The sequence below is a fragment of the Podarcis muralis genome, chromosome 17 (genome assembly GCF_964188315.1).
Source record: "Podarcis muralis chromosome 17, rPodMur119.hap1.1, whole genome shotgun sequence".
Classification (NCBI taxonomy): domain Eukaryota; kingdom Metazoa; phylum Chordata; class Lepidosauria; order Squamata; family Lacertidae; genus Podarcis; species Podarcis muralis.
This window is the reverse complement of record NC_135671.1, coordinates 15,312,163-15,327,934: the sequence shown is the minus strand read 5'-3', so window position 1 is coordinate 15,327,934 and position 15,772 is coordinate 15,312,163. Positions and strand designations below refer to the sequence as shown.

Below are 15,772 nucleotides of genomic sequence, written 5' to 3'. Positions count from 1 at the left end.
ACATTTTGCTGATTCTGTCAACACAACAAAATGGTGCAAACCTTGCATCCCATCGCAGACATGCTTAATGCAGAAAGGAACAAGACCCACTGAGCTCAACTGAATTTACTTCCTAGTATACAATTCTTATGGCTGCAACTTAAATATTCCAAAGTTACAGATGGGTAGCCGTGTTGGTCTGCCATAGTCAAAACAAAAAAAATTCCTTCCAGTAGCACCTTAAAGACCAACTAAGTTAGTTCTTGGTATGAGCTTTCGTGTGCATGCACACTTCTTCAGATACACATGTATATCTGAAGTATCTGAAGAATACACATGTATATCTGAAGTATCTGAAGAAGTGTGCATGCACACGAAAGCTCATACCAAGAACTAACTTAGTTGGTCTTTAAGGTGCTACTGGAATGAATTTTTTTTGTTTTAAATATTCCAAAGGTCTTTCATGTGATGAAATTTCCTCTCACTCTCAGATTAAATATCTTCAAACATTTTTTAAATAAAAAAATCCCCCTCGTGCCATTAAATGAGGACTTGAGTCAATGTGATTTTGTAAGATTGCAGCACACTCGAACAATAGCAACATTGTTTTACATACATACATACATTGTGTTATCTGAAGCTTGCGGGGTCCATATGCAGCTCTGGGATTTGATCATGCAGAAGTAAAATTATATACAGATGTGATCCCTTTGCTTTAGAATGTTGCATCCTCCCCCCCACCCTAATCAGCTCTGAGCTCTACTCTTGTCCTTTTTAAAATGACTTGCGTTTCACTCATATCCAGCCATTTCAGAGTTTTCTCCTATTTCCTGCTGTATTCTTTGTAAACGGATGATCTAAGCAGGTTGTAAGCAAGAGGTGTTGGGTCTCCTATTTAAACCCAATTCACCTCACATTTCAGATAATTTCAAATAGAGGCACCATGCCTGTAACTAGCACTCAGGCCCTTTCGTCCACTGCCCCTACCACAATACCTGAAAACGAAAAAAGTTGCATGAAGAAACTCCAATAGACACTCCCTGTTTTGCTTTTATATGGAAGAATGCATACTTGTAAAGAATCGGGTCCTTTTATTTGAATCCATCTGTTAATCTGCATTGTGTTGATGTGACAGCTACATTTGAAGACCACCTCTATTAATATCTTTTCCCTGGACACCTTCAGTTACACGGCATCGTTTTGGAATATTACTAATCTCTCCTGTTGGTGTCGTAGAAGTCCCAAAGAATGGGACTTTAGTAGACAAATGAGCAGTAAAAGAATAATGATTGACTTAAGTGCTTCGTGAGAATGAAGTCCCACCTGGATTCCATCTCTTAAAATAGGTGTTTATAGGTTTCTTAAATTTTTCAAGCAATTCCCCCCCCCCCACAAAAAACAAAAAACAACCCCAAACATTTGGACTCAACATCTTGCTTAGAATCCTAATCGGAAAACAAGTGTCAATTTCCCTCACGAGCCTGTATTTTTGTCTACGTGTGGGAAATAGGAGAGGCTAGAATGCTGTCTGTTTAGAAATCAGAAAACCATCCTCCCCAGTCAAGATGTGTTTCTAAAGGGAGGCTCTATGTAATGCTGGTGCTTCTTTTTACATGCAAGACACAGAGTTTCATTGAAACAGAGGATAGACTGCATCCTATACTTGGGTCACATCTACGCCCTTCATCTAAGGACCGTTGCCTTCTTCTGAAGAATACTGGGAACTGCAGTTCACACCTAACAAAAAATACAGTTCCCAGCACGCTCAACAAACCACAGTTCCCAGTACTCTTTCAGCGAAGCCATGCACTTTAAATGTGTTTTAAAGTTATGGTGTGAATGTGGCCTGACTTGTGTGTTTAAGCACTGACTTGTGTAAATGGTCCATGAATTCTAACCATATCTCACGTTCGCTGGATTGCATTTGCAGTCTACCACCTATTACTTCCAGAATTGGGTTGATGCTATTTATTCATTTTTTGCTCACAAACATAAATGTCCTTGCTGTGTAAGTTTTTAAAAGGCCAGACCCTCAAATATATCCCCCCCTTTGACTGCATATTTACATTTGAGAAATAACTCCCTTCTTACAATATCTTGGTTAAAGTTTAACCACCCTTGATTTTTTTTAAAAAATAGATATAACATAGAAAATCACATATTTAGCTTGCTTACTGGTTACTTGCTAAGTCATGAGCTGTTCCCTCCTGTTTCAAGTATAGCTGGTCATTAGTCCCAGGGAATCGGATATGTTTTTGAAAAGATAATGTCTGCCACATTGGCTGAAAGAATAAACCATGCTCTTCTGAGACTTACCAGTTACCCTGTTTGTTCCGTCTTTCCCGGGAACCGGCTCTGTTGTTCGTGAATAGAGGGTTGTGAGTTCGGGGAGCTGGGAGTAAATGTAATTTACTGCATCTGGTTGTCAGGGAACAGGAAATACAGTTAGGTACAGCCATATGGACCCCAGAGGCTTCACCGCTTAGGCAGCAGAGTTCCTAACTTATCGCCCCAAACAATAGACATCAGAAGCTTTGTGACAGATAATTGCATCAAAGCAAGCAAAACGCAGAGTCACCCTGCTTTGACTGCCATTCAATAGACTAGCTGAGGTTGGAGAGAGAAAGACCAGATGACTAAACTTTTCTGGTTGTACGTGCACATAATCATGTGTCAGGAGGTTCTCGATTTTAGCAGGTCAGTGACCCCTGAACATAAAAAATATATATTTTTAAAAAGAAATCACCATTACACAATAGGAATAATCAATTCTACAACTGCCAGCTTTTATTGCTAGTGTGAGTTGAAATCTTTCCCAATGTAATTAAATATATTGTTTAGTTATGGTTTTGTGTTCATAAGCTAGTGGGTGCTTAATTTGTTTCTACAGCTAAAATGTGTGTGTGTGTGTGTGTGGTACTGCAAAGTATTTACTGCAACCATTCCGTAACTAAAGTTTTAATTTAACAAGTAACAAGTTCATAAGTTTACTGTTCTAGCTATGACAAACTTGTAACAATAGTATTAATAAAATAATACAGAACATACATCAAAAAATAAGCCAACATCCATGATGAAATAGAGAGCAGATCCCAGAGACACCAACAAGTTTAAATCTAGCCTGATTTCAGAGGAAGCCTCTTTGCATTCTGATTCCCTCCATCCAACTTGAATTTATATGCTTATTGCAAAAATTGTTTGGTCATGTTTTGAAATGTTGTAAACCATCCCATGATGGGTATTGGAGGGCTGGGGATACATCTCTCTCTCTCTCTCTCTCTCTCTCTCTCTCTCTCTCTCTCTCTCTCTCTCTCTCTCCGAAGTGGTAACCTGGAAACCTTTTGGTTGACTTTCATCTTATTCTAAGGAGGCCAGTCACAAAACACACACCTCACTAATAAACAGGAAGCTAAAATATAATAATACAGCGCACCGTTTAAAGTCTTTATTTTGTGTAATGGGCCATGTGGTGTCCTAGATCTTTTCTGCAGCTCTGTATAGCTCCCCCCAAACCCCAAACCCCCAGTTTCTCTAAGTTGATTTATAAGCCAGTCAGCCTGGCTTTTAGCATAAACTAATGATGAGTATAAACTAAACTGTACCTGGCTGGTTTATGTTTTAAAATCATGCTTCCACGTACTAATCCAAAAGACCTAAGAAGCAGACCTTTGTGTGTTGTGCCTTACAAACTGCTCCCACAAACAGACACAAAGCCATTATTTATGGCAACACCATTGTCTGCCATCACTGAGAAAATGTGTGGAACAAGCTGCTGTGTGTTTTACAAGATTACTTTGGCAGGAAAATCCCCCCTTTTTTGCAGTTAATTCTGAGGGAACCTCGTCAATAAATGTTCAAGTCATGACTCACGGCTGAGTTCCAGAATCTCTTTGGAAACCCAAACTCTGTGATCTTACACTTTACTACAGGGTAATGTGTGTCACATAAGCACTGGAAACCCACTATAGCTTAGAAAATAAGGCAGTCGTGATTCAGATCCTACTCTTGCAAGGCATTTTAAGGCAAACATTTTGTAGGTGATCTATTGCAGAATGCCAGTCATTACAGATTCAGAGGCTTGAGATTGCTTTGGCAGTCACTTCTACACCAGAACAACTACGCAGAACATTATTGGATGCAGAGCAAAAACAGTGTAACTTGTTATAAGTACTGACAAACATTTACCTCCATCTTGGCGTGAGAAGCTCTGAAAAAAGAAAAATACTGGAATCAGTCGTTTTTTTCTTCACATTATGTGTATTTATATAAAACTCTTGCATGTTCAAGAATGCTTGGTATACATTACATTAATAATACTTACAACAGTCCTATAAAGATGGCCAGCATCATTTTTGCTATATGACAGAGCTTAAGGTAAAGGTAAAGGTACCCCTGCCCGTACGGGCCAGTCTTGACAGACTCTAGGGTTGTGCGCTCATCTCACTCTATAGGCCGGGAGCCAGCGCTGTCCGCAGACACTTCCGGGTCACGTGGCCAGCGTGACAAGCTGCATCTGGTGAGCCAGCGCAGCACACGGAACGCCGTTTACCTTCCCGCTGGTAAGCGGTCCCTATTTATCTACTTGCACCCGGGGGTGCTTTCGAACTGCTAGGTTGGCAGGCGCTGGGACCGAACAACGGGAGCGCACCCCGCCGCGGGGATTCGAACCGCCGACCATGCGATCAGCAAGTCCTAGGCACTGAGGTTTTACCCACAGCGCCACCCGCGTCGCTGCAGTTATAGTCATACCCATAATGTACACTCATGTTCATCCAGCCAGTAAATATAAGCATTCATAGCATGTGCATTGGAAAAGCCCTTCCACGACTTTTTTTTTTTGGGGGGGGGTCGGGGTATTTAACACCTAGTATTCTGGAATACTGATCTTGTGAGAGTATAAGTCATTAGAAGAGGAACTCTGTGTCCACCTGATATATGGTTATTGAAAGCCTCTCCCCTGAGGGGAGGTGTTGTGAGCAGGAATTGCTCCCCGTGCTCGGGGGGGGGGCGTGGCTGGGCCCCTGCATCACTGGAGTCCTGTGCCTGCATCACGCACCCTTGCTAGCCAATCCGGCTGGCTGGGGGCGCGGTGGGGCATGGTCTAGCTGTTTAAAAATGGCTGCTGGCACACAAGCGCTGTCTTGTTGTTCCTGCTTCCTCGGATCACCCGCCCTCCCTCCTTCTAGGTTTTGCTTGTGCCCTTGACCTTGCTATGGACCTTGGTTGGTCACCTTGGTTGTCCAAGGGGCCTGGTAGGAATTTTTTCCACTTGGCAGATTGGCACCAGTCACTTGGTTTTTCACCTACCTCGTAGCAAATCGTCACAACTTTGTAAGGTTTGGAGGTTAGGCATTGGAAAACGCGTTGTGTGTCAGTGGGGAGGTTGAAGGCTATTCCGTTAAAGGAATCTGGTGGTCGTGGTTCCTGTCTGATGCCCAGGTGGTGGCTAGGGCCATGGCACAACCCTCGGATGACTCTAGGGTAGGTTATCAGACGTCCCTGGATTTGCAATTCTGTCCCCGGGAAATGTGGCAGCGGCAGCCCCAGCAGCCCAGAGCCAGCCTGTTAGCGCAATTGGCTCTGGCTGGCTTCAGGAGCTGCTTGCTACTCACTGCCGTGTCGCCCGCCATTTTTCCTGCACCGCGGCAGCAAGCAGCTCCAGGAGCAAGTCAGAGCCAACTGCACTACCAGACTGGCCCCTCCTGGGCAACAACTGCCTGCCTGTGACTCTAGAGCCTCCCCTGAACTGTCGAAACAAAGGGAGAAGGGGAAAGGAGATTGGGGAAGGCTCGGGAGTCACGTGCCCAGTTTCTTAAAAAACTCTGCGCATTTATGTTTCACAGGGTGTGAAAGAAGGGCTTTGCACCTTTATACAATATGCATGTGTGCTTGGGCCCAGGGTCTTTTGCCTCACCATCCCCGCTATTGACTCCCTGTTGCGACCCAGTTTCAAAAAAAGAAAAAAGAAAGAAAAAGGTGTCCCTGGATTCATTGAAAAAAATATGGTAACCATACTCTAGGGGAAAGGTTCCAGTTGATTTGCATTAACAAGCTCCCCCTACAGGTTGTTAACCCTTGCGTGACTCCCTGCAGAGTAGGCAGGAGTCAAGTATAGTCTGTTTGGATCCAGTGCCTAAGCCAATACCACTCACATTCTGTAACCAATAACGTTGTGGCCTTTTTTAGCCCGTTAACCTAAAATGCTTGTGTCCATGTTTCTTTTTTCATCACAAAGCGGGGAGCAGGGACTCGACTCACAACCTGGTTATTGCAGTGACATTTTGTTTGCAGTTACTCCTGTCACGGGGAGTACTTTGACTCAATGCCAACGTCTCTATAAGCTGCATCTCTCGTCTGAGCTGAGCTTGCAAATGGGCAGGCAGCATGTACAGGTCAGAAGAAAGTGGCATGAAACCAATGTCTTCCAAATCACGCCCACCCTCTTCCCTCCACACAGAAAGCAGGACGATGCTTGTACACATTCCACACACATGAAATATTTGAGAATCTGGATCTTTCACATAAATCAATTTTTGTAGAAGGAAAAGCAGGTTTTTGAGTACCCTATTCCAGAATACTAGCTGAATGATGCCAATGTCAAATAGCAGCATGCCAAAAAAATCCAAATAAAGCCCACAAACTACTCTACTATAAGTGGCAAGCGTGGAAAGGCCCATCATTTTTTCAAAAGAAAAATCTCTCACTTCAACATCTCACACTTTATTTGTAGATGATCAGGTTGTTCTTTTTTAATTAAAAAGAAATGCTTTTACCTTTTGCAAGTCCTCAAAGGATCTCTCTGTTTCCTTTAGTTTCTCTAAGATGATTTTCTCTTTGGCAGATATTTGGGATTCTTCACTTTCTAGTTTTCCTATTTCTTGTTCTAACCTGGAAAATATATCAAATAACGTTTTAGTTGTCTGGGGAAAACATCTCATCTTATGCTCTCTGTTTGGCTTCCTAGCTGAAAAACAGTTTCTTTGGATGTTCCCTTTTGCCCACATACATCTTACAACCTTTTGTGACAAGGCTAATTTAAAAAAAGGGTTAGATGAATCAGCCAGGGGTCAGCTTGCCTCCTGAAAAAAATGTTAATTTACACAGCCTCGTACATCATTTGGTTTCTTAATGACCAATTCCTAAATATAATGACTGGCGCCTGATTAACCCAACACGGCTCACAGACATGCAAGCCAGCATTCGATATTATAGTTAACAATTGATTGATTGATTATTGCATGTCTATTCCAATTTCTTTTGAGGAGGTCTCTCCTGCTCCCCATTTCATTCCCCAAACAACCCTGCAACATAAATGTGAGCTTCATTGGCTGAGTGAGGATCTGAATGCAGGTTTTGGGGCAATATTATAACTGTTGAGTTCCTTTTTTACCCCAAGAGGTGCCAGGTTAAAAGGTTTCTTGTAGAAGTGGCAGGAAAAGTGATGAAATGCAGTATAACCCACCACCCACGATTGATAAAAATTGATGTTTGTTATCTTCTTTTGTGAACTTCTGGGGGGGGGGGGACAGTAATCAACAGCAATTTCCTTGTGCTATGTACAATGAATGTCTTAGAAGCCTAACTTGTAAAATAAGCACAACCTTGCAATGCACTACCATAAACAACCTCAGCAGTAATTGGCCCTTGCACAGTAGACATACCTTTTGTTTGTACTTGGAATACAGCCTTTAAATACATTGTACTGTACAGATCCTTCCTTCCTCCTCTCCTGTCTTGTAATTGTCACCAGACACCTGACAAGGAAGCCATTTCCTTGTTCTTGTCTCCTGAGTGCATTGCAAGCCAAAATCTCAAACATGAGTAGCAATCAGGCCAAACAATCCAAGACTGAGCTCAGAGACTGATTAAGACTTGGAGAGTACCCGAGTGAGGAACAGAGCAATGGGCAGCATGTGAAATAGATTTATACCTTTGCTATCCTTCAGCCAAACAGTTTCCAGGGTGGTCCGGGATCAGATACAAGACAACAAAACCCATATTGCAAAATCAAATTACACTGGAAAGCAGCCATTAAAACAGTTTAAAGCTCCACAATACTGGGAGGAGAAGAAAACTTTTGCCTCGTGTTGAAAAGCCTTTCTGGGAGGCAAACTCCATATGCAAGGTGTCACCGCTGAAAAGATTCCTCCCCTTATCACCTCCCACCATACTTCAGTTGATCATGCCACACAGAGAAGAGCCTTCACTGATGATCTCAGCACATAGACAGGTTGATATGGGAACAGGTGTTCTTTCAAGTGCCCAGCTCCCAAGCTCCAGGGAGCTTTAAAGCAAGGATAAGGAAACTCTGGCAACTCCATATGTTGCAGGATTACAATTGCCATCCACCCTGATGTCAGGACAGGTGTCAGGAGTGGACCGGCAACAACTCACACAGTGTTATTCAAAGAAACAAACAGCACAGGAGGCCAAGCCTGGCGAGTACAGTGCCTCTTCCCAGTAGATCTTGGCCCAAGGAGGGTGTTGCAAGGAATGAAGGTCTTTGCCTCCCCACAACTCCCTAAGTCTCCTCCTCCCCCCAGGTCCTTCCCAAGCAATCTGATACTCTGATGCCTTGTCTGCCTTTGCTCCACCCTCTTCATACCTCTCCGGGTTCTGGGAGACTGGGGGGAGAGGAGCAGGTCACAGCAGGAGGGGGAGACCCCCTGGCTTCTTCAGCAGCCTGCCTCATCTCTGCCTCTGGCCCAGCCTCTTCTTCCGCCTCTGATTCTGGACTGCTCTCTGCCACAGCCCCTTCCTGCTCACCAAACCCTGTTACCTCTTCAGCTTCTGATACTTCCTCCTCCTCCTCCTCTGCACATTTTTTTCTTCTGTGTCATTCACATCACAGTTCTTTCAAAAGTGATGGCTCCTGTGAAGAGTACCATCACACAAAAGTGTTTTTGATGGCTCGTAATACTGTTGAATTAGCACTCAGTCGAAGAACCAGGACTCTAGCCTTATCCCTTTGGCAGATGAAGAATGTAAGGACTTTATATATACTGGACAGCATTTGTCCATGGAGTAACCGTTCTTAGAATATTCCTTGGTTTGGAATTGACATAAATCCTCTTAGATGGATTCTATCTCCCCAAGACCCTTTAAGCAACTGTGGCGTCCATGCTTTGCTTTCCCATGTCATCCGGCTTAGCCTCTCTGGCTTAAGGCTCCTGCTTTTGTCTTCAAAGCCAGGATTGCTTTGTTATCTACTTTTGTAGTTGTCTGAGAGAAAATATAACTCAGAACTTTCCCTGTCTTTTCCATTTCCACAGGACCAGAACCACTGGTCATTTGTTATTCTGTAAAAAAAGCTTTAAAATCTATGGTGGTCGGTTCCTCCCAGTCCTAAATCTACAGGGTTCTGAGCTGATTCAAATGTTGTATTTCTGCACACACATTGCATAAATTGGTAACACACGGAGTGGACTTAACCAGAATGGAATAATGAAATCCAAAACTCCACAGGGTCTCCCAGTTAACATACAAGAGCAGTTTGTTACCCTGTGTTACTGATGAACCTTCCTTTTGATCCATTTACAAAACAGGAGAGCACATACAGTCGTACCTTGGTTATTGAACAGCTTAGTTGCCGAACAAATTGGCTCCTGAACGCTGCAAACCTGGAAGTAAGTGTTCTGGTTTGTGAACATTTTTCGGAAGCCAAACTTCTGGTGCAGCTTGAGCTTGAGTGCAGGAAGGCATGCCTTGTTTTTTGAACGGTTTTGGGAGTCGAATGGACTCCTGGAATGGATTATGTTCGAGAACCAAGGTACCACTGTATATCAAGAGGGTGAATTGGCTTTTAGTAGTCTAGGTATGTCAGGAATTTGTTGCCACTGGCAAAGATAAGGTTCAGGACTTTCCCCTCAGAAACTTGGTCTCTTAGCCCCTACGCTACTCCAGCATAACAAAACTGCATTCTACGATCCCAAAGCCTGGGAGTTTTCCCCTTTTCTCTTAGCAAATGGATGCAATCTTAAAAAAAAAAGGGGGGGGCTCCAGACCACCCTCCTTTTTAATACCATTTAGGGAAATTAGTTTTGATAAAGAAGTGGGAGGCCTGTTCAGTGTGGAGGACCACTCTGGGAATTGATGAGCCTTAGGGCTATTTCTGGCTTTCAAATTTCATTAATCTTATTAACACAGATTGTTTTTTGCTACCCTCATTAAAACAGAATTGTAATTGCTAAACCAAGGTTTGCAGCCACATTGCACTCGAACTGCTATCTGTTCTTGGTGGTGATATTAGTAGTTCTGAGAGCTGGAGACCATCACGAACCATTGCTGGCATATATTCGCCCTGTGTTAAAATCATTAATATTTTTGAAAGTAAATATGAATGCATATATCTATGGACAGTTATAACCAGTGATTTTTTTAAAGAAAAAAAATTTAGCAGTACTCACCATTAAGTTGTTACAGTAAGTGTCACACTTTTAACATTGGGGGTGTGTGTGAGGTGCTGGTACTGTGTACCTTTGTGTACCTCCAGAAAAAAGCACTGGTTATAACTAACTAAATTAAAAACGACATATCTACCCATTTCCGGTACTAACTTGCATCTGCTGTAGTTCTACAGTGTAGGAGGTGGTGGACCCTGATTTTTCTTTTAATACGTCGTGGACCTGGCGTTTTGTGCACTATAAATAGAGCAAGTAGCAGCAGGACATGGAAATAATTTTAAAGAATTTGCATCATCCGCCTTCAGTATATGCCAGGAATGCGTAATAGAAGGCAGCCTTTTCAAAAATAGGAATTCTGCATTTGCAACAAAACATAAGTCAGAATTATGGAGCTCGTTTCTAATGCACGACAACAGGGGCAACCCTCGTCAGCAGGATTAGGTAGGTGTCTATTGAGTTAAAGCGTTTGAAATTAGGACGGAAGGCACAGAACATAGGAAGAGCCCTGCTGGGTCAGGCGAAAGGCTCCTCTGGTCTAATGTTCTCCTTCTGACAGTGGCCAACCAGATGCCTATGGCAAGCTCACAAGCTGAGTGCAACATCACTCTCCCAGCCTGCAATTTTCAGCAACTGGCATCCAGAATACTGCGCAATATAGTGGAAAGGGAGCATAGCCTCTGTGGCTAATAGCATGCTGTGCTAAGGAAACGTATTGAGTGGCTGGCGCAATGCATTACGTTCTGCTTCCCGGACTAGCACCGCTTTGCTGGACATGAATTTAGACTTGCACCGTTATCTGTAGCAGCAAAACCAGGTTTGCCATCAACAGAGAGAAGAGTTTGGATTTGATATTCTGCTTTTTATCACTACCCTAAGGCAGGGGTCTGCAACCTTTAAGACAAAAAGAGCCACTTGGACCCGTTTCCGAAGAAAAAAAAACCTGGGAGCCGCAAAACTCGTCAATAAAAAAATAACTTTTTTGTCACTTTTTTATTATTTCTTTGTTTGACCCCTCAGAATTACTCCTCCTCATAGAAATAAACGTTAAATTAACAAGTTACCTTTTTTTGTGTGTTTGTTCTTCACTCCCCTTCAAAACAGTGACCAGCGTACATGCCCCCTTTCAATGTAGCAGGCGGTCGGGCGGGAAGGTGACGTCGGGATGGTGCATGACTAACGCACGCACCGCCCCCATGCGACATCACAGCCAGAACAGCACCCGCCACAGTGCGGAGTGTCGGGGCGCACAATGCGCCTCCTCCCCTCGCTAGTATCCGCCCTTCGAGCTAACCCCGTTGCGGGGACCAGCGTACATGCCCCTTACAATGTAGCAGGCGGTTGGGCGGGAAGGTGACGTCGGGACGGTGCATGACTAACGCACGCACCGCCCCCATGCGACATCACAGCCAGAACAGCACCCGCCACAGTGCGGAGTGTCGGGGCGCACAATGCGCCTCCTCCCCTCGCTAGTATCCGCCCTGGAGCCGCGGCAAAGGTGTAAAAGAGCCACATGCGGCTCCGGAGCCGCGGGTTGCAGACCCCTGCCCTAAGGAGTCTCAAAGCGGCTAACAATCTCCTTTCCCTTCCTCTCCCACAACAAACACTCTGTGAGGTGAGTGGGGCTGAGAGACTTCAGAGAAGTGTGACTAGCCCAAGGTCACCCAGCAGCTGCATGTGGAGGAGCGGGGAATCAAACCCAGTTCACCAGATTACGAGACTACCGCTCTGAACCACTACACCACACTGGCTCTCACACTGGCAGCCAACTCCAGTTCCACAACGAGGGGCAGGAACGTAAGGAGAGTCTCATGGATCAGACCAGTGGCCCATCTAATCCATCATCATGTTCACACAGTGGCCAACCAGATCCTTATGGGAAGCACAATATCGGGACCCGATACATGCATTCTATGCACACACACTGATAGATAGGGCCCTGAGAACATCTTAGCACAAAATTACAAGTGATGCTAGGAAATCTATGACAGTTCTCCTGGAGTTTGTTTGTTTTTTAATGGACAATGCAGGCATGCAAGGACCACATATTTGAATAATATCACTGGACGTAGAGGGGGCTTAACCATTTCCTCTCAGTTTTTGAGAACAGGTTCCATTCTGATCACAGAGAGACCATGGGGGAAAGGGTACCTCCTCCTCCTCCTGTGCCATAGCTGCCACCAAATGTATAGCCTTCAAGCCTGCCTTTCCCTTTTTATAAAAGAAGAGGGTGTGTATAGCCAACAAAGTCCATGTATGAGCAGGATGACTTCTGCCTGACCATTGAAATTTGCCCTCCTGCTCCTCTCCTCATGTGCCTCAAATCTATTCTAGAAGGTTGAGGGTGATGGGTTTTTATTACGCTTATTTAACGATATTTTATCTGTCTACAGACCCACATGTGTGGGTTGAGACAAATGGATCAGCTTACATTTAAGAGCTTGTGGCTGAGCAGAGTTTAAATCCCATCTTAAGCAGTTTAATTGAAAGCATAGGAATTAGTCACTGGTTGAATTCTCCTTTTTGATACCCCGTTTATCAAAGAAACAGGCTACAGGCTGGAAAGTAAGTTTAAAACAGTCAAGCATTCATCCTTAGCAGCAACAGTGGTAAAAATATAGGCAGGTAAAATCCTTGCATTTACAGCAAAGACAGTCTCAGGCATGTACCTGGAGAGAGAGAGAGAGAGAGAGAGAGAGAGAGAGAGAGAAACATGAACTATTTCTTTGCTGCTTCCCTCCCAGAAGACAAGGGGAAATGACATCACACAGAGCCTTCTCTATCAATTACGTACATTTGTATGATCTGAGTCTGTCTATCAGCAATACAGCTCTATGGTCTTAACCCCTTCTCACGCTAACTAGCAAGAATATGCACTGTTAGATTTGACTGCAAAATCTTTCACAGGGGAAACTTTCAGAGCAGATATGTGGGGGGGAGGGAGGGGGGACAATGGAAGTTCTGCTCCATAAACAGAAATCATTCAGCTTGCACAATGACTTAGTTGGTACAAGCCCAGGAGTTTAACAATGAATCTCATAACTTCACATTTCGTGTATCCCTCAGGTACATACTTCAGATGCAATACATGAACTATAAGGAGTGTGTGTGTGTGTGTGGGGGGGGGGGAAATAGTTCCAATATTGTTGGGATCCTGCACTGAAATCACATTGAAGAAGAACTCCTGGAGATAGTTTGAAGTCAAATTCATATGGAAACCGAATGGCTACAACTTTGAAGGCATCTGTAAAGTTATATTCTTTTCCCTCAGTCTCTACTGCTGTTATCTGGGAAGTACAGCAGGGAAGAAATAGTAAAAGGAGTCAGCGCCTTCCATACTTCACAAAGAAACACTAGCAAAAGCTGGGTGCCCTTTGACATGGAGAGAACGCAAGATGCAAAGCCTTTAGCGTTGCTTCCGGACATAAGCAATAGCTCATTAGAGCAGGATGACTGCCTTCAGTGAACCAAGATGACCTGTGGCACGAAAGGAGCAGAGACCTGTAAGCATTAAAAAAAAAAAAGTTTGGAAAATAAAAAATAACAAAGGAACTCATCACGCTGACCATCAAAGGATTCCTTGAAGCATTGTGAATAAGCCAGTGAGCTTGGAAAATACTCGAATTCTTCATTCTCTGGTGTTATAATTTAATCTTCTAACTAGTTTACTTGTACAACAGTTATATCCACTGTATTAAACTTTTACTGCAATGGTTTCCCCCAGATAATCTTGGGGATCATCGTTGGGTGAAGTTGCTGAGAATTTTCCATTAGTTCCTGTCCAGGAACTGCATTTCCCAGGACTTCCCTGTGAAGGGGAATGACTATTAAATCAGATACACATCTGCAATATATACCTGCCCATTATTTCATTTTCATTTTCCCTTAACAAATATTTAAACCAGAGAGATCCAAATGTATTTGCTAAATGTAGGTTTTGAAATTGAATGTGATTTTTTAAAAAACACACACCCAGTTTTCACAATTTAGTTTGCCTTTGATTCTAACACCTTCATTGTGATTCTCTGTTTTTTACCTGAAAGTCAAGTTCTATTGATTTCAGTTACTGTCTTTCAATTTATTCTCTCTCTCTCTCTGTCTCTCTTTTTTGATGGGGTGGCAATCCCAAATCATTCGCTTCATATGAAATGGCAGAAGCCAACCAATGAACTCCAAGGTAACAAAGCAAAATAGCACTGGATAGAAAAAAAAAATGTTGTGCAAAAAAGTGCAGTGCTTGGAAGAATATTAAAAATGTCCAGCTCTTTGTTGCAGTTCATGCCGAAAGCAAACTCCAGATGTTACTTTAAGTGAGCATCGCACCAGATGCAAAAACCTGATTAGGTGATCCTAAGAAAAAGAACTCTTCTTTCTTTCTTTCTTTCTTTCTTTCTTTCTTTCTTTCTTTCTTTCTTTCTTTCTTTCCAAGGGAAAATGTATGAAAAGCTCACTCTTGACAGATTGCCTCTCATTGCCGATCCTTTAGATGCACCCAGCTGTGTCGCTGCTGCTTTCACATTGCACTGATTTGATTCCAAAAGCATGGGGGAAGGGGTATTCCTTTCTGCAAGAGCAGAAGCAGGTCCCTTGCCGTCTGTGGGTGGTTGCATGCTGTACAATGCACATGCACAATAAAAAGAAAAGAGCTGGTCTTTGCTTCCATCTCTTCTCACCTCTGGGCAGCTTCCTTTTGCCAGAAGATGCTTTAGAAAGATGCCCATCAATGGTCCCTTTTTTTGATGAACTGGCAGAAGACTCTAACCAAGAGCGCTAAACTTTCCCAAAGCACTGGGAGTGAAGCTCCATGGTGATACAGCATCACTTTGACTAGGGCTTGTAGGTATAATATGGTGGGGACCTTCCAGGAGTGGTGGTGAGTTTCAGCTCCTGTGAATTTCACACCCCTACAACCAAAACTGTTCTGGGGGATTTCAGTCCTCCTTCCTCTGTCTACCCTGCAAAATTTGAGTCAGTGCTACTAACTAATTTTTAGGCCAGCAATAAAGAAGCAGAGTTGTAGAAGGAGCAAGCAGGCACTCCAGCAGCTGATACGCTGCCTCTGCCTCTGATTCTTCATACTCCAAGATGCTTTCAATATCCTTTCTATCTCCTTTTCTCTCTCTTAGAGTCAAATGTTCCACCCTATCATGAGCAGAAAAATTGGGATGCAACATTTTCACCAAATATCCTCCATTATCAGAAATAATTCTATCCAGAGAAATTTAGGCCCAGTTAATCGTGGTGCTGTGGGTTAAATCACAGAGCCTAGGACTTGCAGATCAGAAGGTTGGCGGTTCGAGTCCTCGCGATGGGGTGAGCTCCCGTTGCTCGGTCCCTGCTCCTGCCAACCTAGCAGTTCGAAAGCATGGCAAAGTGCAAGTAGATAAATAGGT

General features: G+C 43.6%; 1 protein-coding gene across 1 annotated transcript in view; it reads right to left on the bottom strand.

Moving 5' to 3' along the window:
- Positions 1 to 15,772, bottom strand: part of LOC144325933 (paralemmin-1-like) — a 109,303-nt gene that overhangs the window by 6,064 nt on the left and 87,467 nt on the right. Inside the window, exons 4-6 of the mRNA XM_077920969.1 lie at positions 6,753 to 6,867; positions 4,165 to 4,186; positions 2,296 to 2,397 (exon numbers count right to left, since the gene is read on the bottom strand). Coding sequence (XP_077777095.1) covers positions 2,296 to 2,397; positions 4,165 to 4,186; positions 6,753 to 6,867 — 239 coding nt within the window. The remainder of the gene's footprint in view (positions 1 to 2,295; positions 2,398 to 4,164; positions 4,187 to 6,752; positions 6,868 to 15,772) is intronic.